The sequence below is a fragment of the Cetorhinus maximus genome, chromosome 23 (assembly GCF_964194155.1).
Source record: "Cetorhinus maximus chromosome 23, sCetMax3.hap1.1, whole genome shotgun sequence".
Taxonomy (NCBI): Eukaryota; Metazoa; Chordata; class Chondrichthyes; order Lamniformes; family Cetorhinidae; genus Cetorhinus; species Cetorhinus maximus.
The window spans coordinates 57,344,703-57,371,669 of NC_135901.1; the positions used below are offsets into that span (position 1 = coordinate 57,344,703).

Consider the following 26,967-nt stretch of genomic DNA (forward strand, 5'->3'; position numbering starts at 1 on the left):
TTTAAAGTTGGAATGTTAACTTGTGGGCAAACTGAATAAAGCCCTTTGCACTCATGAAGTATCTGAATGGCCTCGCACCAGTGAGACTGTCTTGCTGTGTCAGTAAAAGGGATGATGAGCAAATCCCTTTCCATTTCCAGCTGGTGAATGATCTGTTTACAGTTTGAGTTGGCCTATATGTTTTCAGCTCAGACATGGATCTCGAAATCTACTGGTATTCCTCCCTAACAACAAGGAGCAGGAGCAGGCCATTCGGCCCCTCAAGCCTGCTCCACCATTCAATAAGATCATGGCTGATCTGAAAGTAACCCGAAATCTATATCGTGCCTACCCCCGATAATCTATCACCCCCTTGCTTACCAAGAATATATCCACCTCTGTTTTAAAAATATTCAAAGACTTTGCTTCCACAATCTTTTCAGGAAGGGAATTCCAAAGACTCACGGCCCTCTGAGAGAAAAAGAACTTTGCTTCAGCTCCGTTTTAAATCGGTGACCCTTTATTTTTAAACAGCAATCCCTAGTTCTAGATTCTCCCACAAGAGGCAACATCCTCTCCACATTAACCCTGTCAAGTCCCCTCAGGATCTTATATGTTTCACTAAGGAGTTAAAGAAACGCAAAATACTGCAGGTGCTGGCTATCTGAAATAAAAACAGAAAATGCTGGAATTCTCAGCAAATCTGTTAGCGTCTGTGGAGAGATAAACATACTTTTCATTTCAGGCCTGTAACCTTTCATCAGAACTACACTACATTTGAACTGTTAATTTTTCCTCTCAATCCAAAGATACTGCCAGGTGTAGTCAGGGAACTCAAGAAGAAAAAGAAAATCCCACTGAGGAATGGAATCGAGGAAAATGAAGGGTGAAATGCCCGACTGACCAGAGACAGTCAAGGCATCTTTCCCTTCTTTAAGACACTGGAACATTGACTCTGACGTTATCAGTGAAATTAACTGATCTGAGACATTGAAATGATTCTCGTTACTGCACATCAGGAATTCAAACCTACTATTGGCTTCGGGACAATCAGAATATGTAGTAACAGACAATACAGGGGAAGGCTTTAAGGGAGACGGCATTAGGAGAGCTGGTCACTGAGTACTTGGGCTGCAAAATAATATTCCCAAAATGGTGCCAGATCTACTGTTATCCAGTGAACTCCCACACAAAAAGCAAACACACAAACACATATAATGAGAAAAGATTTGAGCCAAATAAATAGCATCATCGTCCCCATTAAAAATCTAGGAAATTATTGGATTCAAACAAACCCATCAATTATGCTCTCTTCCTCAGCTCCACAGTGAGTGAGACAGGGAAAAGCAGAAAAGCAACCCGGGCTAAACCTTCCCATACACCGAGCACAGGCTCAGGGAAACGCAGGTAGATTATATCCCGGTCACTAAACCTCCGAGCAGCATTTACAGAATACCCAAGTTAGTGAGTCACAAATAAAAGTTACACCAACTTTCTAAAGCTTTTCACTGTATTTGTTCTCAAGTGTCAGATTTGCAGATGAGGCAAAGCTTCAGCCCTCACTCCACTGATTCCGGTGGGTCTGTTAAATGTTTCTAAGAAATTGTTTTAACAACTTCACAAGATCAATAAATCTTCATTCCCTGATTGGGAATTGAATTATGAGAGTGTTGAATCCTAACCACTAGACCACCATACTAGCTGTCCAACGTACTTTCGGTTTGGCTTATCTACAGCTTTTGCCCTTTTTTTCATTTCAGTTGAGGTTTAGGTTCAACAAAAAACGACTTCTTCAGCCAATGAAAACAGCGATTGCTGTGAGCTGGAACATGAAATTGACAGTGAGGTGAAATAGTCCCACAAGCTGCTCATGTGCAACTTTCAATTTCCAAAACCTTCCAACCTAAATGCTATTGGTCCAATCAAAGTGCCGAATCATAGTCACTGTGCCACGAGGGAAACTACCAATAAGGCTTGAAATTTGACTTATGGAGACTACTGTTTACATGTTTTTTTTTAATTTCAGATCTTTTCCACCAGAGACAACTTGCTCCGACCAAATGGTCTGTTTAGGTTGAACACAAATGACTTCTTCACCAATGAGAAGAACCATTGCTGTTAGCTGGAACATGAAATCGATACTTTCTCCCTTTAAGACAGTTCTTAAAGCTTCCACCTTTGATGGAGCTTTTAGTCATCTGACCGAATATGTGGCTCGGTGTCACACTGTATAATATAATGATCTTGAGGAATGCCTTGTGACGTTTCATTACATTAAACATGCTTTATAAATATAAGTTGTTGTTGAAAGACACACATAGAAAGGGCCAATCTCCTGTTTTATCTTTTATGCTGCTGCTTCTCTCTGCAACATTTTAACATGAAGTTGCACAACTAATGTAAACAAAATTTGTGATTTTAAAACCGCTTTCACCCCTCAGGGAACTGAACCACATTGACAATCGCAGAGGAACACACACAGATATATACACCGAGAGTGACAGAGGCCTAAGGGGAGACAGGGGCGAATGAAGCATGGATTTCACTAACTTGACTCAGTTTTTGTTCGATTTCCAAAAGTAAATTTCCTGAATGGAAATCAGAAAATACGTGTGTATTTGGATGGGTTTCCTTCTAGTTAAATGATAATTAATTCGGTTAAAATCACAAAAGGTAAAAATCTTCGTCAGCAGGATGTTTATATTTACAACAAAGGTAAATGATTGCACTTCCACTCACACTTAAATAAACACGCTTGGATAATGCTCTTGCCAGGTTTCAAACTGCTGCGCTATCACCTGTGATGCGAATATGACCCCACTCGCCTCTATAAACCCTGCGCTGTAAAGATCCAAATGGAGCTGTCTGGAATGTTAAGTGCTGACATCATGCAGCAGCACTTTGGGTCTTTATTTTGAAGAAATGGAATTCGGCTGTTCTCATTAGGAATGCTGGAGACAGACTGATCAACAATGTCATCATCAAATGGCACAGCGCAGTAAGAGGACCTTCCACCCATCGTGTCCATGTCAGTTTTGTACAATGAGCTGTCTAATTAATCTCAATTTCCTTTCTCTTTCTTCTTAACCCTGTTTTTTCTCGCTTTCAAGCCATTGTCCAATTCCCATTTGGAAATTCAGAGTTAAGCTTCAGCTGGTTCCTCACCTGAGCAAATACATCAGGGTTGGTTTTCCGGGCACTGACGTTTGCAGTGCTTTATTTTGGTCGGCAGAACAAGGCAGTATAATTTTCAGGGTGACCTGGAATCAATCGGGCCGAATGTCCTCTTCCTCTGCTGTAGCCATCCCAAGATTTTATATGAACAACATTAATACTCATTGAAGGCTCATTGCTGTGGCTGAGTGGTTAAGGTTGGATTCGAAACCCATTGGGAATCTCCCCACATAGGCTTGAATCCTGCTGACTGCGCGGCTTCCTTTTCTTACCTTTCGGTGCCTCCAGAATAAATTATTGATGAAATGAAGTCAAAAACCTTCCAAACTCTCCCGTGTGTTTTTCCTGCTTCACTTCCATGTTCCTTCATTCCCGTACATCTGCTAACATTCACCAAATCTCAAAATGAGCACCGTGGGATTTGTATTGCACAGTGACTCGCTTTCCTGTTTCCAAGATAAATACTTATCCTGTATAACATTCCATTCCCAGATCTAAATTATTTTAAACCAATTAAACTATCTGTTTAAGCATGTGATCGAACCGGACCTTTGGATATCTGTAACAATCATTTATCCCTGTTCTATAAAGAGGGACAATCTGTAACAATTATTCATCCCTTAGTTCTGATGAAGAGCCATACGGACTCGAAACATTAACTGTGTTCCTCTCTGCAGATGCTGCCAGACCTGCTGAGTTTTTCCAGGTATTTTTGTTTCTATCCCTGTTCTGTAACAGACTCGGTTGGCAGGTTGAAGAGGAAACGTAATGAGAATGTAGACATAAACTCAGAAATAATAAGGACATGCTGCATCAGAATAAACGTCTTTTATAAATTCAATATGAAATCAATTGTGTAAATAAGTAATTATTATATCAAAACCAGTATCAGGAACCTAAGTCTAACTCACCATGTTACTGGATCAGTGAAACTATTTTAATTGAGGCAAACTGCATGGATTCTGCAGAAACTGCTTCTTCAGAAGTGAATTGGACAGTTATTGAAATGGATAAACATCACGTTTATGAAAAGAGAGAAGTGAATTGAGACTAATTGGTTCCTCTTCACAACAGAAGCTGGCACGGGTCGGTTTAATGGTTAGGATTCAGTGCTCTTACCGTCGTGCCCCGGGTTTGGATACATATGATGATTTAATGATTTTCCAACATGTTGTGCCATTTGATGATGGCATTGTTCATCAGTCTGTCTCCAGCATTCCCATCGATAACAGCTGAAATCCCTTTCTTCAAATCAAAGACCCAAAGTGCTACTGCGCGACTGCATTGTAATCAGGGGTATGGGTTGCTGTGTCCTGCTGTGTTTCTGTGGTGTAGTGGTTATCACATTCGCCTTGCACAATAAAGGCGCCCTGGTTGGAATCCGGGGCAGAAACGTTGTCAAGTGGTTGAATTGTTCCTGTTTACTGTGGAACATTAACTGAACGCAGTATCCTACAACCACGTTATGTTTTCTCTTCATCATTTCACAGAATAAACACTCAGCAAAGTAAACGTACTTTTAAACTGGCAGCAGGTGAGTGCGGGCCCAGATTTTGCTGCTTTTCCCTGTCTCACTCACTGGACAGCTGAGGAAGCGAGAATAATTAATGGGTTTATTTGAATCCAATAACATCATAGATTTGGAATGTGCAATGATACATGGTTGTTCAGTTGTTAAATTATATTTGAAATTGATCCTCAGAAAAAATCATAACTGTCGGAACTCGCTGGGTAACAGGAGAGGTTGCAATTTCTTTTCTTTCTTTTGTCGCTTAAGGACCCAGTGTCACCCTGAACTGTGTGACAATGAATGTTGTTTGTGTTTTACATAAACGTGTCATTTTGTGGGAGAAACGTGCCTCTGGTGAAAGAGGCCTGAAATGAAAATAGAAGATACAGGCATCAGGCCAGGTTGTAACACTTTCAAGTATCATCCCTGGTGGTCTAGTATTCAGGATTTGGCACTTTCACCGCTGCAGCCTGGGTTCGATTCCCGGTCAGGGAACGGTGATTTACAGCCCTCGTGCAAATTGCTAAAATTTAGTTGATTAAAACCTCAAAACGCATAAAAGCTCCGCCAGAATCAGTGGAATATTGCATCAGTGCCGGAAATGTCATCCGTGCAACAGGTCAAAACCAAATACAGAGGTGAAGAAATGGAATGAGGGAAGGGTTGTGATAGGTAGCATAGCACCAACTGTCGGGATGATGGTGCAAGGCAAAATATAGAGGTAATAGGGGAGCTTTTACTGTTTACACCGGCACAAATATCTCCCAGATCTGCTTCCAACTCTCGTGTTAAAGGAGAAGAAAACTTCTCGCTGAATCTTCCACTTTTTAAACTGCACCTCCTTCCAAAAATTGCAAACTCCTCCTGCATCTTCCATCCTGATATTTTCCTTTGTGACATTTTGATATGAAACTGCACAACTAATGTGAATAAAGTTTGTGATGGGAAAAATGTGTTCAACCCCTCGGGGAACTGAACTACATTGACATAGACAGAGGAACACACACAAACACATACACCGAGAGTGACAGAGGGAAAAGGAGAGGCAAACACCCCGAAAACAAGGATGTCACCAACTTGGCCAATTATTGTTCAATTTCATATTGCAAATTTAGTGAATGTTTGCAAACGAACAGAAATAAGAAATGCGGAAATGATTGAGTGGTTTTTATTTCAATTAACTGATAATTAATTCTGAAGGCAGTTTGCTAAAGTTAGGAATTGCTGATGATGCTTTCATTAGTCTCTGTGGCGCAATTGGTCAGCACGTTCAGCTGTTAACCAAAAGGGGGACATTCATTGTGGATACATGGAAACAGTCTGATCCTACCCACTGAAGACACATCCATGTCACTGGGAACCAGCTCTCCTACACCCAGTGCCGTCTCCCTTCGAGCGTTTCTGTGTCTTGTCTGTTACCAAGTATTCTGATTATCCCGAAGCTGATATTAGGTTTGAATTCCTGATTTGCAGTAACGAGAATCCTTTCAATGTCACAGATCAGTTAATTTCACTGATAACATTAGAATCAATGTTCCAATATCTTAAAGAAGGGAAAGGTGCCTTGATTGTCTCTGTTCAGTTGGACAGTTCACCCTTCATTCTCATCGGATTCGATTCCTCAAAAGGGGCGTCCTTTTTCTTCTGAGTTCCCTGACCACATTTGGCAGCATCTTTGTATTGAGAGCCATAATTAACAGTTCAGATGCAGTGCAGTTCTGATGAAATGTTGCAGACCTGAAATAAAAGCTATGTTTCTCTCTCCACAGACGCTATCAGATCTGCTGAGAATTCCAGCATTTTCTGTTTCATTTCATATAGCCGGCATCTGCAGTATTTTGATTTTATTTAAATGATTTGTGCTAAGAATGTGGAATCCATGACCAGTAGACTCCGAGATCCACGTTTGACTGGAAACCGTATAGGTAAACTAACAATGTTAACATATTGTTCACCAGTTGGAAATGGAAAGTGATTCACCATATCAACTCATTTACTGAGACGGCAACACAGTCTCCGTGGTGAGAGACCATTCAGATCCTTCATGCATGTGAAAGGATTTATTCAGTTAGCCCACCAGTTAACACTCGAGCTTTAAAAGTTCAAAGGATTTGATCCACAATTGAAGCATTGCTACTGGCAAGACACGGTTTCAATATTCCATGTATATTCAAGAAATATCATCAGTTCACCCCATCTGCTGAGACTTTAGTGAGTCCAAGCCTAACTGTAAAAGTTTGTTCTGCTGTTACTAGTTACATCCAGGAGAGAATTGTTGTGGATGTCAGTGTAATTTGGTCGCTGCATCAGTTCACTCAACAATTTTATATGTTGGCCCTATGGCCCCCATAGTATTCTGATCAGAGGACATAGATTTTGATTCTATATATCGACGCTCAATGGCGGAGCGGTCACCCAGCATTCGCTTCGGCTCAAAATGTGCCCTATACTCACTAGAGAATCTAAATGCGCATGCGCAAATCGGCTAGTTTTTGGAGCATGCGCGGTGCTGGTCTGTGACAAGCTGTTTAGAGTGGGTGAGAGAATGTCGAATGGAGCAAACTAACAGAGTTAGTGGGTGTGTGAAGAGGAATGGAGCCAGCGCAGTGGGCAGGGAGGCTTCATAAAGACACAGTGCAGGCCGCAGACCCCAAATAACAAGGTACCGGTCTTGTGTTTGCAGAAAACGGGCCGAAAAAGTCTGGATTTCTCCCTTCGCCAGGCCCGGGGTAACGGCCGCCATCTTTATAGGGGGCAATGTGCAGCAGGGCGCATGCGCGGTCACCCTGGTACAGGTAGCTGGAGGGGTGAACTGGACTGACAGGGATGGATTTTGGAAACTCCTTTTACAGGGGGTTCGAAGGGGACGATTTACACACAGCAAACTCAGACCAAGAGAAATGTTTCCTTCTTCTCAATTTCTACCCTAGGCTGATAGGAATGGATTTTGAGTACTCCATTTATAGGATGCTAGAAGATGAGGTTTTGCAGGTGGGAAATTCAAACCAAACATCACCTCAAAGTCTGATAGAATCACTCGATTCATCAGGACCTGGATATTATCGGCCTCTGAGTGTAAGCAATAAGGTCTAGGTCATTAGCACTCACTGTGTAAAATTTCTTCCTCATATCTCTCCGGTAGATCTTGCCCAAAATCTTGCCCAGTTACAGGATTTATTAACATCAGAAGAAACAAACCCCAACTGTCAGAATGAACAGAATCCAACCCCAGCAGTCACTTGTGAACTGGCTACATTCTCAGCAGATTGGACAATCAATGAAATCCCTCCTCACACACGGAGAAGGTAAACGGCCTCTCCCAGTGTGAACTCGCTGGTGTCTGTCTTGGAGGGGATGGTTTTCCCGTTCACCAGTTGTCCTTGTCCTTCCAGGCGGTGGGGGGTGTGGGCTTGGGAGATTCTGTCAACGTTCTGGTTGAGTTGCAAATGTTTGAAATCTATCTTATTTTCCTCTCCTGCACCTTTCTGTCTGTCTGTCTCTCTCTCTCTCTGTCTGTCATTCTCTCTCTCTTTCTCTCTCATTCTCTCTCTCTTTCTCTTACATCTTTGATGGCAACAGGACACATTAAGAGAGCAGTTAGCAAAGTTAATGGGATGTTGAGTTTCAGAAACAGAGCTATTGAGTACAAAAGTAGGGAAGCTGTGCTAAATCTTCATAAAGCTCTGGTTAGGCCACAACTTGTGTCGGTCCAGACTGGGTGGCAGGCTCCATTCCCTGAAAGACATTCCAAAGAACCCTTGACCCAGAGAAAAGTTACGGCACAGAAACAGGCCATTCAGCCCATTTTGCCTGCGCCGGCCAAAAAAGAAGAAACTAGCCAATCATTCAGATACTGAAGCAGCCCATGTCCAAAGCAGCAAGACGTGGACAATATCCAGGCTTGGGCTGATAAGTGGCAAGTAACATTCGCACCACACAAGTGCCAGGCAATGACCATCTCCAACAAGAGAGAATCCAACCATCGCCTCTTGATGTTCAATGGCATTAACATCACTGAACCCCCCCCATTATCAACATCCTGGGGGTTACCATTGACCAGAAACTGAACTGGACTAGCCATATAAATACTGTGGCTACAAGAGCAGGTCAGAGGCTAGCAATAGTGCGACAGGTAACCCACCTCCTGACTCCCCAAAGCCTGTCCACCACCTACAAGGCACAAGTCAGGAATGTGATGGAATACTCCCTACGTGTGAGGATGGGTGTAGCTCCCACAACACTCAAGAAGCTTGACACCATCCAGGATAAAGCATCCACTTGATTGGCACCACATCTACAAACATTCACTCCCTCCACCACCAACGCACAGCAGCAGCAGTGTGTACCATCTACGAGATGCACTGCAGAAATTCACCAAGGCTCCTCCAACAGCACCTTCCAAACCCATGACCACTATCTCTAGATGGACAAGGGCAGCGGATAGATGGGAACACGTCCACCTAGAAGTTCCCCTCCAAGTCACTTACCATCCTGACTTGGAAATATATCGCCGTTCCTTCACTGTCGCTGGGTCAAAATCCTGGTACTCCCTTCCTAACAGGACTCTGGGTGTATCACTGTGGCCTTGATGTCAAGGACAGTGACTCTCTCCTCACCTCAGGAGTTCAGCTCTTTTGTCCATGTTTGAACTAAGGCTGTAATGAGGTCAGGAGCTGAGTGGCCCTGGCGGAACCCAAACTGGGCGTTAATGAGCAGGTTATTGCTAAGTAAGGGCTGCTTGATAGTGCTGTCATTGACCCCTTCCATTAGTTTACTGATGATCGAGAGTAGACTGATGGGGCGGTAATTGGCCGGGTTGGATTTGTCCTGCTTTTTGTGTACCTGGGCAATTTTCCACATAACTGGGCAGATGCACTTGTCCTCTCCAAAAGTATTAGCTCACATCTTTCAGGATTGAACTCCGTTTGCCACTTCTCCGCCCACTCAACCATAAGATTGATATCATTCTGGAGACAACAGTTGTCCCCTTCACTCTCAACTACACGGCCAATTCTTGTGTCATCTGCAAATTTCCCGATCATGCCTCCTTCCTAAGGCTTAGTCACCAGAAGTGGACGCAATACTCAAGTTGTGATTTAACCAGAGGTTTGTAAAGGTTCAGCACAGCTTCCCTGCTTTTGTACTCAATTTCACCATTTATGAAGCTCAAGATCCAATTTGCTTTGCTAACTACTCTCTTAATCTGTGCTGTCACCTTCAAAGATCTCCGCACATGAAGTCCCAGCTCCCTGTACACTCTTTAGAACTAGGCCATTAATCTCTATTGCCCCTCTCTGTCCCTTCTGCCAACATACATGACCTCCTATGAGGGTTTCAATGATCAGTGAATTCCCTTCTCTCACACACAGAGAAGGTGAACGGTTGATTCCCCAGTGTGAACTCGCTGGTGTGTGTCTTGGAGATGATGATTTTCCCTGCACCAGCTGCTGTTGTGCTTCTAGGTGGTGGGGGTTGTGGGTTTGGGAGATTCTGTGATTCTGGTTGAGTTGCAAATGGATGAATTGCATCTCCTTTTTCCTCTCCTCCACCTCTCTCTCTCTCTCTCTCTCTTTCTGGCTCTCTCTCTCTCTTTACCCCCCCTCCTCCCTCTCTCTCTCTTTTTCTCCTCCAGTAGAAGCCAGAGTCTTGTGTTGGCCCAGACCGGGTGGCAGGTTCCCTTCCTTGAAGGACATTAGTGAACCAGTTGGGTTTTTATGACAATCCAGCAGTTTTCATGGTCACTTTTTCCTAGTGCCAGCCCCACAAATTCCCAGATTCATTCAGCTCAATTTCACAACCTGCCCTTGCGTTTTTGTGGGTTCTCTCTCATATTTCCTTTTCCTTGTTTTAAATTAATTTTTCCAGCATATTGCAAAGGGAGGACATGCAGTCGGGAAACTGGCATCAAACGTCACAGAATCTGACAAAGAGTCATTCGATTCATCAGGACCTGAATATCGTCGGCCTTTGAACATGGAAACAAAAAACACTGTTCACTATGTGCAGAAACTGTGGAAATGTGGGGACTGTGGGAAGGAATTCAATGGCCCGTCTGAGCTGAAAAAGCATCAGCGCACTCACACTGGGGAGAGAGCGTTCACCTGCTCCGTGTGTGGGAAGGGATTCACTCAGTCATCCCACCTGCTGACACACCAGCAACTTCACACTAATGAGAGACCTTTTACATGTCCTTACTGCGGGAAGTGCTATAAGGTTCCGGGGAGCTGATGTCCCATAAACTTGTACACACTGATGAGAGACCGTTCAGGTGCTCTCACTGTGGGACTGGGTTCAGGCGAGCATCTCAACTCACTGCACACCACCGAGTTCACACTGGGGAGAGACCATTCACCTGCTCAGTGTGTGAGGAGGGATTCACTCGGTCATCCCACCTGCTGAGACTCCAGCGAATTTGCAAACAGCTACAGTGATTGCCTCTCCCCTGTCTCCTCCATCCTCACCTCCAACAGCAAGTGTGAGGAGCTTGTGGAGCTGCTTTGTCACTAGGATTGAGACAATCTGATCAGCTGCCTCTGCTGTTTCCCTCTCTTCGATTAACCCACCGGGACAAACTATTTCTTAAGTTCTCCTGTTTTAGGGCTGAACTCACGTCTCTCTCTAGTTTCTCTGCGATTTCCCCTTGGGCGGGTTTCCTATTCTCTCTCCAGATTGGACAATCGGTTGAAGCCTCATCCACACAGAGGATTGGAAGAGTTGTGTGAGTGGACTGCCTAGAAAATCCATGAGAACTTTCTTTGTTTCTTCTGCTCTTTAATGTGTAATTTATACTTAATACTGACTACAATCTGACTTTTCAGTCATATTTCATTGATCTTGATTTTGGATTGATTGTTAAAGTAAAAGGAATAAGAAATGAAATCTTGTCCATTGGTTTTCTTGTTGGGGTCGTTTGGTTAATTTGGTTCATTGATCTCCACAGGGAACAGAACATGGTGGATACATTGGATTTAATCTTCCAGAAATACTTAGATTCTGGAACTATTCCCAAGGATTGGAAGTTAGTAAACATCACCTCACTATTCCAGAAATGGGAACGAGAGAAAATGGGGAAGTTTTGACCAGTTAGCGTAACATCAGTCATTGGCAAAATGCTGGAATCTATTATTCGGGATGTGGTAACAGGGCATTTAGAAAACCATTAATTGATCAAGCAGAGTCGGTACAGATTTCTGAAAGTGAAATCATGTTTGACAATCTGTGTGGAGTTTTTTGACGGTGTAATGAGTAAGGTGGATAACGAGGAAAACGGTTGATGTCGTGTATTTGGACTTTTGAAAAGCATTCGACAAGGAGCCTCACAAGAGGTTATTACACAAAATTAGGTTTTGCGTGATTGGGGTAATATCTTAGTACGGATTGAGAATTGGTTAAAGGGTAGAAATCAGGCAGTAGGAATAAATGGGACATTTTTGTGTTGGCAGACGGCAACTAGCAGGATACCACAAGGATCAGTAATTGGGAATCAGCAATTTACAATCGATATCAATGACTTGGATGACTGAGTGTAACATATCCAGGTTTGCTGATGATACCAAGTTAGGTCGGAAAGTGAGCAGTGAGGACACAGAGTCTGCAGAGGAATGGAGACAGGCTGGATGTGTGGGTAAGGACATGGCAGATGGAATACAATGTGGTGAACTTATCCATCTTGGTTGGGAACTTTTTAAAAAGGCAGAAAGTTTTGAATGGTGAGAGCCTGGGAAATGTTTGCATTCAGAGGTTTCCTCGAACATGTATCACAGGAAGTTAACATGTTGATCCAGCAAGCAATTAGGAAAGGAAATTGTTTGAGAGCTTTTAAGAAGAGGAAAGAAAGAAAATTACAGCACAGGAACAGGACCTTCGGCCCTCCAAGCCTGCGCCGATCATATTGCCCGTCAACTAAAACATTTTGCACTTCCGGGGTCCGTATCCCTCTATTCCCATCCTATTCATGTATTTGTCAAGCTGCCTCTTAAACACCACTATCGTACCTGCTTCCACCACCTCCTCTGGCATCGAATTCCAGACACTCACTACCCTCTGGATAAAAAACTTGCCCCGCACATCACCTTTATAGTTTTCTCCTCTCATCTTAAATCTATGCCCCTAGTAATTGACTCTTCCACCCTGGGAAAAAGCTTCTGACCATCTACTCTGTCCATGCCACTCATAATTTTGTAAACTTCTATCAAGTCGCCCCTCAATCTCCGTCGCTCTAGTGAGAACAATCCAAGTTTCTCCAACCTCTCCTCATAGCTAATAACCTCCAGACCAGGCAGCATCCTGGTAAACCTCCTCTGCACCCTCTCCAATGCCTCCATATCCTTCTGGTAATGTGGTGACCAGAATTGCACGCAATATTCCAAGTGTGGCCTAACCAAGGTTCTATACAGCTGCAGCATGACTTCCCAGCTTTTGTACTCAATACCCCTGCCAATGAAGGCAAGCATGCCATATGCCTTCCTGACTACCTTATCCACCTGAATTGCCACTTTCAGTAACCTGTAGACCTGTACACCCAGATCCCTCTGCCCGTCGATACACTTAAGGGTTCTGCCATTTACTGTGTAATTCCTGTCTGTATTAGACCTTCCAAAATGCATTACCTCGCATTTGTCCAGATTAAACTACATCTGCCATTTCTCCGCACAAGTCTCCAACCGATCTATATCACATTGTATTCTTTGACAATCCTCTTCACTATCTGCAACTCCTCCAACCTTAGTCTCATCTGCAAACTTACTAATTAGCCCAGTTACATTTTCCTCCAAATCATTTATGTATACCACAAACAGCAAAGGTCCCAGCACTGATCCCTGCGGAACTCCACAAGTCACAGCTCTCCATTCAGAAAAGCACCCTTCCACTGCTACCCTCTGTCTTCTATGACCAATCAAAGTCTGTATCCATCTTGCCAGCTCACCTCTTATCCCGTGCGACTTTACCTTCTGTACCAGTCTGCCATAAGGGACCTTGTCAAAGGCCTTACTGAAATCTATGTATATAACATCAACTGCCCTTCCGTCGTCGATCATCTTTGTCACTTACTCGAAAAACTCGATCAAGTTAGTGAGACACGACCTCCCCTTCACAAAACCATGCTGCCTCTCACTAATACACCCATTTGCTTCCAAATGGTAGTAAGTCCTGTCACGAAGAATCTTCTCCAATAATTTCCCTACCACTGACGTAAGGCTCACCGGCCTGTAATTTCCTGGATTATCCCTGCTACCCTTCTTAAACAATGGAACAACTTTGGCCATTCTCCAGTCCTCTGGGACCTCACCCGTAGCCAGTGAGGATACAAAGATTTCTGTCAAGGCCCCAGCAATCTCCTCCCTTGCCTCGCTCAGTACTCTGGGGTAGTACCCATCTGGTCCTGGGGACTTATCCACTATAATATTCTTCAAGACGCCTAACACCTCTTTTTTAATCACAACATAATCCAGGCTATCTACACACTCTTCCCTAGACAAATCGATCGCTAAGTCCTTCTCTTTGGTGAATACTGATGAGAGTATCTCTCCCATTTCTTCTGGCTCCACAGATTCCCACCTCTGTCCCTGAGTGGGCCCACCCTTTCCCTGGCTACCCTCTTGCCCTTTACATATGTATAAAAGGCCTTGGGATTTTCCTTAATCCTGAGTGCCTTTATTCCAAAGGGACGGGAGTACACGAGCAAAAAAATCTTACTATAATTTGACAGGGCAGTGGTTCGGCTTCAGCTGGGGACTGTGTGCAGTACTGGTCTCCTTATCTAAGGAATGACATACTTGCCCCAGACGGAGTGAAACAACTCTTCACAAGACTGGTTCCTGGTATGAGGAGATTGTCCAATGAGGAGAAATTGAGGAGACTGGACCTATATTCATTGGAGTTTGGAAGAATGAGAGGTGATCTCATTGAAACATGGAACATTCTTAGGGGGCCTGGAGGGTAGATGCTGAGAAAATGTTTCCCTCTGGCAGGGGAATCTGGAACGTGGGGATTACACTCTCGGAATAAGTTGTGAATCTTTGGAAGCTTCTACCCCAGGAAGTGGTGGATGTTCAGTTGTTGAATAGATTTAAGACGGAGGTTGATAGATTTTTCAGTGTGAAGGGAATTAAGGTATATGGGGAGAGTGCAGCTAAGGTAGAAGATCAGCTGTGATTGTAAGGAATGGCAGGGCAGGCTCTAAGAGCCAAATGGCCTATTTCTGCTCCTATTTCTTATATTCATTCAACCTCAGTCTGGATCCCCATGAGCTGCTGAGAAAGTGAATTAAATCTTTCTTCACAAATCACCCAAACACCAGACTACAAGTCATGACATTAACTTGTTTATTGGTTACAAATCACAACTTACAGTTAAATCTGAGCACACAGGTTCTGTATAGACATGTGTAAATGTCATCAGAGTTATCCATCAGGTCAGCACGAATGGGGAGAGATATTTCACAAAACAAGGAACACAGATTCCACAGGCTATTCACAGATTCACACTAAGTCAGCACGAATGGATACTGAGTATTAATCACCGCAGGGACCAGAGTCTGAGGTTATAAATTGGTGAGTTTTCTTTAAGATGAATTCCTTCAATATTTGACAAATTAACAGCTTTGAACAGCCTGTCTATCAAATAGCTCAAGTCTACTTGTGATTACAAACATTCAAAACTCACATCCTCATCCTCCAGTTACAGAACACTTTCTCCTGTCAATATAGAGCTGCAGGACTGGACTGTGATCTGTGCTCATCTTCACTTCAATACAGTTTGTGAGTGGATTTGAATTAAAAAGCTTTGTTGACATAGTCATCTATTGACACATGAATGAGAGAGGCTGTGGGGCAAACACAAATCTAATGGGGCAACGAATATCAGAAGTTAACTCCAACTGTCAGAATGAACATGTTTCAGCACTGGATGTGATTTACAGCTGCAATAACAGCAGGATCCAACTCCTGCTCATACTGATGAACTCGCTGATGTCTCTTAAGGTGGGAGGAACAAGTGAATCCCTTCCTACACTCGGAGCAGGCGAATGGCCTCTCCCCAGTGTGAATACGCTGGTGTATAGTGAAATCAGATGATCGCCTGAACCCAGTCCACAGTGAGAGCACCTGAACGGTCTCTCGTCAGTGTGAACACGTTGATGGTACACCAGCTCCCTTGAACTTTTATAGCACTTCCCACAGTCTGGACATGAAAAAGGCCTCTCATCAGTGTGAACCAGCTGGTGTTTCAACAGGTGGGATGAATCAGTGAATCCCTTCCCACACTTGGAGCAGATGAACGGCCTCTCCCCGGAGTGAACTCGCTTGTGTGTCAGCAGGTTGAATGACCAAGTGAATCCTTTCCCATACTGGGAGCAGATGAATGGTCTCTCCCCAGAGTGAACTCGCTGGTGTGTCAGCAGGTTAGCTGACCGAGTAAAGCCCTTCCCACACTTGGAACAGGTGAACGGCCTTTCCCCAGTATGAATACGCTTATGTATTTCCAGCTTGGATGGATAATTGAATCTCTTCCCACAGTCCCCACATTTCCACGGTTTCTCCCCAACATGAACGGTGGATTTTGCTTCCATGTTTAAAAGCGGATGATATTCAGGTCTCGATGAACCAACCAATGTCGTCAGATCCTGATATGATGTTTGATTTCAATTTCCCAACTGCAAGTCTTCCCCTTCTAATACCCTGTGAAATTGATTTAAAACAGAAAAAAGAGAGTCAGAGAGAACCCACAAAAACACAAAGGCAGGCTGTGAAATTGAGCTGAATCAATCTGGTCATTTGTGGGGCCGGCACGAGGGAAAAAGTGACCATGAAAACTGCTGGATTGTCATAAAAATCCAACTGGTTTACTAACGTCCATCAGGGAAGGGAACCTGCCACCCAGTCTGGGTCTACACAAGACTCTGGCCTTCAATGAGGAGAGAACAAGAGAGAGAAATAGAGAGGGAGATAGAGAGAGAGAAAGAGAGGTGAAAAAGTTTGGGGTTGAAGGAGAGAGTTTTTATATATCTACAATGTATCCAGGACTTTGACAGAATTTCACAAATTCTCAACCTCCACCATCTCGAAGGACCAGGTAACTCAGGGTAACTCAGCAGCTCCTGGGGATCCAGACTGAGGTTGAATGAATTTAAGAAATAGGAGCAGGAATAGGCCATTCAGCCCTTCGAGCCTGCCCTGCCATTCATTCGGATCACGGCTGATCTTCTACCTTAGCTGCACCCTCCCCATATCCCTTAATTCCCTTCGCATCATGTATGTGAAGACCATCGCCTCCAAGTTCCCCTCCAGGTCACACACTGTCCTGAAATGTCTGATATCCAGTACTCAGTACACAGCAGGCCTGGCAGTATCAATGGAGAGAGAAATAGGTGTGCAGAATGAATTACAGGGAATAAAAATGGTGAGTCTGACGGTCAATATAAGCTTAGAATTGGAAGAGAAATGGATGATAGCGCAGGGAAAATAATTCCTGAATATGAAAGATACTGTGGGATACTCCCCCTGTTTCCTGGCCCAGGATGGCTGGACATGCATCCTGCTGAACATTGGCCCCCATTGTGGTCATCATCAGTCCCTCGATCTGAGAATGACGTCTCCTCAGAGTTGTGAGTTTCCGCCATGGGTGTGTGACTGAACAGACCCACAGATCTTTGGACACATGGGGCAGAGACATCCCATGAGGTAGTGGGATCCAGAGTGCAGGATTTGCTTCCTTTTCTTTCCTACTGTGCCTTATCAATCAGACATTGGGACGCAAAGGGTATTGCAACTTGATGGACAAGTTGTCTCCATTCTGAACAATGGGGAACAAGCTCCTCCTAGTCATTCAAAACATTGCCCCCTACAAAGATGGCGGCCGCGCATGCGCTCAGCTGCCCACGGCCCCCAATAAAGATGGCGGCCGTTAACCCGGTCCGATCGATGGGAGTTGAGACCCCACTCGGTGCAAACGGGGGACCGGGAAGTTCTTATGGGAGGTTTGCAGATCACACAAAGTGTTTACGAAGTTGCCTCGCCCATCTGCCAGGTCCATCGCTCCCTCCCTACGGCTAGTCACTTCACTTACCGATTGTTGCTCCGAGAAAGAAGAGTCTCTCCATTGCCATTACTCACACTGCGCATGCCTCACTCCCAGCCCGGCCCCACCCCTCATTCATTCCGATTGGCTGGAGGACCAGCTGCTCCTGCTCGGTCCTCCAGTCTCGCCCCCTCTTCCTATTGGTCCGGAGCTGCCGTCGGGGCATTGTGACGGTTTCAAATGGTGAGAGCGGCCAGAGACTCAGCCTGACTTGCTGATTCTTGGCAGCATTTTCTGTTTGGGAATTAGAGCTAGAGATGGATGGTCAGTTCCCTTCTATGCTTCATGCGAGGTCTTCTTAACAGAGACTTTGTTTTCTTTCATGGAATAAAAGAGACAGTAGAACGTCGATACAAAATTGGCTGAGGGTAAGAAACTGAGACTAATGGTTAATGGGTATATTTTGGGGTGGAAGAAGGTTTGTCGGGGAGTTCCCCAGGGGTCGCTATTGAGACCCTTGCTTTTCCTGATACATATAAATGATCTACATCTTGGTGTGCAGAGGGCAATTTCAAAGTTTGTGGATGACACAAAACCAATTGTAAACCACAGACCCAATCCACGTTTGCATGGGGGTCAAGCAAGGCTGGTTCAGCACACTGACACTCTTCTCACTCTTCCTTGCTGCAATGCTCCATCTCACCCTCAGCAAGTTTCTCGGTGGAGTGGAGCTAAACTGCAGAACAAGCAGGAACCTGTTCAACCTCCGCCAACTTCAGGCCAGATCCAGGGTTGTCCCATCCTCTGTCATTGAGCTGCAGGATGTAGACAATGCCTGCGTCTGTGCACACCCTGAGGCCAAGCTCCAAGCCATCAACAGCACCTTCACTGAGAGCACGGGCCATACACTGAACATCAGCAAGACAAAGGCCCTCCACTAACCCAGTTATCAAAATCCAGAACGAGGCCTTGGACCACTCTCCAAACCTTGAGAGGCTACTGTCTACAAGAGCAGACCTCGATGACGAAGTTCAGCAGACTTAACATTTCAAGTCCATATGACCTTTCTTCAGCTCTGAAGAAGGGTCATACGGACTCGAAATGTTAACTTTGTTTCTCTCTCCACAGATGCTGCTCGACCTGCTCAGTTTTTCCAGCATTTTCTGTTTTTGTTGTCGTGAACCTTCACCGCTGCCCTTGTGCTTTTAGATGGTAGTGGTCGTGGGTTTGGAAGGCGCTGTCAAAGGAGCCTTGGTGAATTCCTGCAGTGCATCTTGTAGATGGTACACACTGTTGCTATGTTGCATCGGTGGTGAAGGGAGTGAATGTTTGTGGATGTGGGGACAATCAAGCAGGCTGCTTTGTCTTGGATGGTGTACAGCTTCTTGAGTGTTGTGGGAGCTGCTCTCATCCAGGCAAGTGGGGAGTATTGCATCACAATCCTGACTTGTACCTTGTAGATGGTGGATAGGCTTTGGGGCGTCAGGAGTTGAGCTACTCGTTGCAGGATTCCTAGCCTCTGACCTGCTCTTGTAGCCACAGTATTTATATGGCTAGTCCAGTTCAGTTTCTGGTCAATGGTAACCCCCCAGGATGCTGATAGTGGGGGATTCAGTGATGGTAATGCCATTGAACGTCAGGGGCGCTAGTTAGATTCTCTTTTGTTAGAGATGGTAATTTCCCGGCACTTGCTACTTGTCAGCCCAAGCCTGGATATTGTCCAGGTCTTTCTGCATTTGGACATGCACTGCTTCAATATCTGAGGAGTTACGAATGGTGCTGAACAATGTGCAACATCCCAAACATCCCCACGTCTGACCTTATCTTGGAAGGAAGGTCATTAATAAAGAAACGGATGAATGTTGGGCCAAGGACACTACACTGAGGAACTCCTGCAGTGATGTCCTGGAGCTGAGGTGACTGACATCCAACAACCACTACCTTTGTCCTTTGTGCTAGGTATGACTCTATCCAGCAGAGAGTTTTCCCCCTGATTCCCATTGACTCCAGTTGTGCTAGGGCTTCTTGATGCCACACTTGGTCAAATGTCACCTTGATGTCAAGGACAGCCACTCTCACCTCACCTCTGGAGTTCAGCTCTTTTGTCCAGATTTTAACCAAGGCTGTAATGAGGTCAGGAGCTAAGTGGCCCTGGCGGAACCCAAACTGGGCATCAGTGAGCAGGTTAGAGATGAGCAAATGCTGCTTGAAAGCACTGTTGATGACTCCTTCCATTACTTTACTGATCATCGAGAGTAGACTGATGGGGTAGAAATTGGCCAGATTAGATGTGCCCTGCTTTTTGTGTACAGGACATAGCTGGGCAATTTTCCACATAGCCAGGTAGATATTAGTGTTGTAGCTGTACTGGAACAGCTTGGGTAGGAGTACGGCAAGTTCTGGAGCACAAGCCTTCAGTACCATTGCTGGACTATTGTCAGCGCCCATAGTCTTTGTACTATCCAGTGCCTTCAGCCGTTTCTTGACATCATGCAAAGAGAATTGAATTGACTGAAGACCGTCATCTGTGATGCTGGGGATCTGCGGAGGAGGCCGAGATGGGACATCTACTCGACATTTCTGGCTGAAACACTTCAGCCTTATCTTTTGCACTGATGTGCTGGGCTCCCCCATCATTGAGGATGGGGATATTTGTGGAGCCTTGTGAGCTGTTTAATTGTTCACCACCATTCATGGCTGTATATTGCAGGATTCCAGAGCTTAGATCTGATCTGTTTGTAGTGGGATCGTTTAGCTCTGTCTATCACTTGCTGCTTTTGCCGTTTGACACACAAGTAGTCCTGTGTTGTCGCTTCACCAAGTTGACACTTCATTTTTTAGGTATGCCTGGTGCTGCTCCTCCTCCTGTACTCTTCATTGAAGCAGGGTGGATCCCCTGGCTTGATGGTAATGATAAGGTGAAGGATATGCCGGGCATGAAGTTACAGATTGTGGTTGAGTACTATTCTGATGCTGCTGATGGCCCACAGCACCTCATGGATGCCTAGTCTTAAGTTGCTAGAGCTTTTAGAAATTGATCCCATTTAGCACCGTAGTCGTGCCACACAACATGATGGGGGGTATCCTTAATGTGAAGGAGGTACTTAGTCTCCACAGTGACTGTGCGGTGGTCATTCCTACTGATCCTGTCATGGACAGATGCATCTGCGGCAGGCAGGTTGGTGAGGATGAGGTCAAGTATGTTTTTCCCTCTTGTTGGTTCCCTCACCACCTGCTGCAGACACAGTCTAGTGGCTATATCCTTTAGGACTCGGCCAGCTTGGTCAGTAGTGGTGCTACCGAGCCACTCTTGGTGATTGAAGTCCCCCACCCAGAGTACATTCAGCGCCCTTGCACCCTCAGTGCTTCCTCCAAGTGTTGTTCAACATTGAGGAGCACTGATTCATCAGGGAGGGATGGCTGTACATGGTAATCAGCAGGAGGTTTCCTTGCCCATGTTTGACCTGATGCCAAGAGACCCACAAACGATTTTGAGGACTCCAAAGGCAACTCCCTCCCGAATGTACGTCACTGTGCTGCCACCTCTGCTGGTGATGGTGGTGTCTGGGACATTATCTGTGAGGGCTGATTCTGTGAGGATGACTGTTGCTTGACTAGTCTGTGGAGGCAGCTCTTTTGACACTCGCCCTCAGATGTTAGTAAGGAGGACTTTGCAGAGTCGACAGGGCTGAGTTTGCCATTATCATTTCCAGTGCCTATGTCGATGCTGGGTGGTCCTTCCAACTTCATTCCTTTTTTGAGACTTTGTAGCAGTTTGATACAACTGGGTGTCTTGCTAGGCCACCTCAGAGGACATTGCTGTGGAGTCACATGTAGACAGATTTCCTCCCCCTGGAGGACATTAGTGAACCAGATGGGTATTTACAACAATCGACAATTGTTTCTTGGTCCTCATCAGACTTCTAAATTCAGATTTTTATTGAATGAAAATTCAAATTCCATGGTGGGATTTGGCCCCGATTCCAGTGTCAATACCACTACATCATCACCTCTCAGACTGGAAGGCCTGAGACATGAACAGACTGCAGAGATGTTGTTGCAAGGCTCAAAGTAGGGGGTAATGGAACTGATTTTACTGCTGGCTGTTTAAAGTGGTACAAATATCACTCCTGATCAACCAATCACAACTGCTCTTTGAAAGCAGCACTCTAGGCCGAATGGCCTCTTTCTTTGCTGGAACTCTCTGTCATTTTATGTTCCCCAACACCACGGATGCTCTTTCCCAGTCATTCTGCCATTTTCTAACCCATTCTATCGAAATGTACTTTGTTACCTTGTGTCCTGTCTTTCTGAAGTCAAGACCCGGAGTGAATTCAGTGAGAAATTTCCTTGTCATTTCTAGCAGGAGATTCGGAAGCAGACCAGTTGAATGATAGTTTAAATGGTGCCGACCCTTCACTGCAGCTCATTGTGTTTTTGAGTGGAGATGATTTCTGTTTGTTACAAAGCGCAGGATGATCTGATTAACTGATGGAGCAGGTTTGAGGTTCTGAATGACCCCTTCCCACTCCTTTGAAACAAAAACAAGAAATGCTGGAAAAACTCAGCAGGTCCGACAGCATCTGTTGGGAGAAAGACAGAGTTAACGTTTCAATTCTGTATGATTCTTCTTCAGAGCCACACGGACTCGAAGCGTTAACTCTGTCTTTCTCTCCACAGATGCTCTCAGAGCTGTTGAGTTTTTCCAGCATATTGTGTTAATGTTTCAGATTTACAGCATCCGTAGTATTTTGCCTACTCATTTGACTTTGCTGTCGTTCAGTGGCAATACCAGTGAATGACATGATTAACAAACTTTATTAATGTGTTTGTGTGGTCGAACAACCTAAGGTGCTGGAGTACAACTCAAAGTTTCTATGGAAACTTGGGTTTGAATCCCAGCACTACGAAACATCCTGGTGATCTCTGTTTTGGGAACCGCAGCAGCTTCATTGGGACAAACTCACATTAAATCCAGGGCAATGTGCCTTTTTTTTTGATAGGAAAAACGAGGAGAGACAACATAAATATGAGTTGCTGTGGGGAAAAGGCGGGGTGTGGAATTACAGTGGTTGAATTGCTCTTCCAGAGAGTCGGCTTGTGAACGACATGCTGAATGACCGTCTGATGTAGCCGTCTATGATTTTATACAAACATTAGTGACGTCAGTGCAGGTCCTGTATTCACGATGGAGTGGATAAGGTGACAGGTTATGAATGCGCTGGGGTCTCCACAGGTAGGCTGGGATCCTGCCAACTACTCTTCTTATCATTCCTGTATTTTACTGTGTGCCTGCAGAGTTAATTATTGGTTAAATTGAATAAAAACCACCCAAAAACCTCCAGTTTTCTCTAAATTCCATTCGTCTGCAAGCATTCAGAAAAGCTGCAGCCTGAAATGGAACAAAAACGGAGCCAGGTTGGTGTTATGCTTGCTTTCTGGGTGTTTGTCTCTCCTTACAGACAAACCCATGACCTCTGTCATTCTCGGTGTATATGTCTGTGTGTGTTCCTCCGTGTGTGTCAATGTGGTTGTTTCCCATTTTGCAATCCAAATATCCACGTTACCTTTATGGCTTTATATTAAATGGCACAGGAACAATGAAGAGCAGTTTTAAAAGATGCAAGAGAAGGTTTATTTCTGTTTTATTTTTTGAGTGGAGACATTTCAGCTTCTAAGTGCCCAAAAGTTTCAAGGTGGAGGATGGTGGAAATTGTCACTGAGCAACATTTAACCAGACAGACACCGAGTCCTTGTGGTCAAGTGGTTAAGGCAATGGACACATTGAGAGGATGAATTGGTAAATACAAATAGACCAAACTGAAATCCCTCGGACATTGGGAACTGTTTATACTGCTGTTGGACGTCTCAATGAACAGGAAAATAAAAGTTCAATCACAAATGTTACAGGAACGGATAGGTTATAATCACCAGGAAAGGCTGAACAGCCTGAAGCCCTTTTCTCTAGAAAAGAGAAGGCTGAGAGATGACCTGATAGAAATAGGATAAAGAATGGAGTTGGTAGCTGGGGAATTAAAATAATGGCTTCAATCTTCCCAATATTGAATTGAAGGAAATTTCTGCACATCCATCACTGGATATCAGACAAACAGTCTGATAATTTAACCATAGTGAAGTGGAGAGAGGTGGTGGTGAGGTAGAGCTGGGCACTGTCAGCGTACATGTGATAACTGATATTGTGTATTCAGATGATGTCGCTGTGGGGAACATGTTGATGAGAAATAAGAGGAGGCCAAGGCTGAATCCTTTGGAGACACCAGAGGTAACTTTGGGAGTGGGAAGGGAAGACATTCCAAGTGAATCCCTGGCTATGATTAGATAGAGAAGCATGGAACCAGGAGAGGGCAGCCCCACCCAGCTGGACGACAGTGGAGAGGTGTTGGAGCAGAATGGTGTGGTCAACATTGTCATAGGCTGCAGACAGATCGAGAAGAATGAGAAGAGATAGTTTACCTTTGTCACAGTCACATAGGATGTCATTAGTGGCTTTGATCAGAGCTGTTTCAGTACAGTGGCAGTGGCAGAAACCTCATTGGAGGGATTCAGACAGGGAGTTCTTGGAAAGACAGACATGGGTTTGGGAGGTGTGAACATGTTCAAGGAGTTTGTAGAGGAATTGGGGATTGAAGATGGGTCAATACTTTGCCAGGACAGTAGAGTCAAGTAATTGTTTTTTGAGGAAAGGGTGATGATTTGAAGGAGAGAGGGATAGTACCAGAAGAGAGAGAAAATTGAACAATATCAGTCAACATGGGGAAGTTGGGGGATCAGCAGTTTAGTGGGAATAGGGTCAATGGTGCAGGAGGTGTGTCTCATGGACAAGATGAGCACTGAGAAAGCAGGATGGGGGATGGGATCGAAACTAAAGAAAGATGTGAGTTCACGGCTTGGACAAGGAGGAACGTTATAGAGACAGTTTGTCCCAATGGGCGAGTGGGAGGGAGGGAAGCAGCAGATCAGATTGTCCCAATCATAGTCACAAAGAAGCTCCATGAGCTCCTCACACTTGTTAGAGATGAGGATGGAGGAGGCAGACGAGAGAGAGAGCCCTTCAAAAGGAACTAACTTATGTTAGAGACATTGACAAGACTCGAAATGCTGTATTTAACGCAAAGATATTTTATTTGACCTTATCCAGAACTTTAGCCCCTGTAACTGGGCTGGAGTTTATTAACAACAGCAGAAACAGACCCCAATGAACATGGTTCAGTCCTGGATGTGTTTAACAGCAAAATGCTGTTTGTTATTTGTGAACTCACCGGCGTATCATCAATTGGGATGACCAGATGAGTCCCTTCCCACAGCTGAACGGCCTCTCCTCAGTGTGAATTCGCTGGTGTCTCAGCAAGTGGGATGACTGAATGAAACCCTCCCCACACTGTGAGCAGGTGAACGGTCTATCCCCAGTGTGAACTCGCTGGTGTGTCAGCAGGTTGAATAACTGAGTGAATCCTTTCCCACACTCGGAGCAGGTAAATGGCCTCTCCCCAGTGTGAACTAGCTGGTGTGTCAGCAGATGGGATGACTGAGTGAATCCCTTCCCACACTTGGAGCAGGTGAATGGCCTCTCCGCAGTGTGTGCGCGCTGATGAGTTTCCAGCTGGGATGGATAATTCAATCCTTTCCCACAGTCCCCACATTTCCATGGATTCTCTCCAGTGTGACTGTGCTTGTGTTTTGACAGGTCGGATGATCGGCTGAAACCTCGTCCATACGCAGAACACGTAAACGGTTTCTCCCCACCGTGAAACGCGCTTTTATCTTTCATGCTTAAAATCCGATGAAATTCAGATTATGACAAATTGTGCAACATGGTCAGATCTGATGAAATGTTGGGTTTCCCGATTGAAAATCCTGGGAAAATAGTTTAAGACAAATGTGAATGAGAGAGAACCCACAATAACACAAAAACAGGTTGTGAAATTGAGCTGAATGAATCTGGGAATTTGTGGGGGCGATTCCAGGAAAAAGTGACCATGAAAACTCCTGGATTGTCATAAAAACCCAACTGGGTCACTAATGTCCTTCAGGGAAGGGAACCTTACAACTGGTCAGGGACTTTACAAAGCACCAGCACCTATTAGAAGGAATAGAGAGGGAGATCGGAGAGGCAGGGGGTGAAGGATGGGGTTTTATGCATCTGCAATTCTACCAAAGTCTCCCAAACCCTCATTCTCCACCACTTAGAAGGACCAGGGTAACAGGTGAATGTGAATACCATCACCTCCAAGTTCCCCTCCAAGTCACACACCATCTTGACTTGTCTGACATCCAGTACTGGGTGAACAGAAGTTTCCTCCATTTAAATTTTGGGAAGATTGAAGCCATTGTCTTCACTTCCTAACCATCAATGCCATCCATCTCTCTGACAACTTTGAGGCTGATCCAGGCTGTTCACAATCTTGGTGTTATATTTCATCCCAAGTTGAGCTTCTGAATACTTATCACTAATTCTGCCTGTTTCCATCTCAGTAACTTTGCCTAACTTCACGCCTGCCTCAGCTCATCTGTTCTGAAACTCATCCATTCATTTTTCCCCTCTAAACTGGACAATTCCTAGCTGTCCATATAAAGATGGGGTCATTCAAAACTCTGCTTCTGGTGTCCTTGCTTGCAGTAAGGCTCATTCATCCAATGCCATGGTTCTCATTGAGCTACATAGGCTCCTGGTTAAGCAACATATCAATGTTCAAATTCTCAACCTTGTTTTCAAATCCCTCAGTGACCTCGACCCCTCACTATCTCTAGAATACCCTCAAATCTACATCCCTCCCAGATGTCTGGACTCATCCAATTCTGGCCTATTGAGCATCCCTGATTTCAATTGACCCACCATTGGTGGCCGTGCCTTCAGCTCCCCAGGCCATAAGCTCTAGAATTCCCTATTTAGACCTCTCTGCCTCTTCCTCATCCTTTAAGACTCTCCTTACAACCTACCTCTTTGACCAAGCTGTTGATCATCTGCCGTGATATCTCCTGATGTGCTTCAGGGTTAAATATTCCAATATACTTTGGACCATTTTATTATATTTAGCTTGCAATATAAATGCAGCTTGCTGTTGAATTGGACTTATATCATCATCATCAGTCAGTGATCCATCCAGCTCCATCTGGCCCACCACTACCGCCCACCACCCCCTCTCCCCCCACCACCACTTAAACAGTATAAATTTCATCACATTTCACTTTTCTTGAGCTCTGAAGAAGGGTCATATGGACTTGAAGCGTCAACTCTGTTTCTCTCTCTTTAGATGCTGCTAGACCCA

The 26,967-nt window shown here is 44.8% G+C and overlaps 1 protein-coding gene across 1 annotated transcript in view; it reads right to left on the bottom strand.

Annotated features, from left to right (window-relative positions):
* LOC144698060 (uncharacterized) overlaps positions 1-26,662 on the bottom strand; it is a 30,240-nt gene extending 3,578 nt beyond the window's left edge. Inside the window, exons 1-2 of the mRNA XM_078569988.1 lie at positions 26,639-26,662; positions 15,855-16,010 (exon numbers count right to left, since the gene is read on the bottom strand). Of these exons, the coding sequence (XP_078426114.1) occupies positions 15,855-16,010; positions 26,639-26,662 (180 nt within the window). The remainder of the gene's footprint in view (positions 1-15,854; positions 16,011-26,638) is intronic.
* Positions 26,663-26,967: the final 305 nt, after the last annotated feature.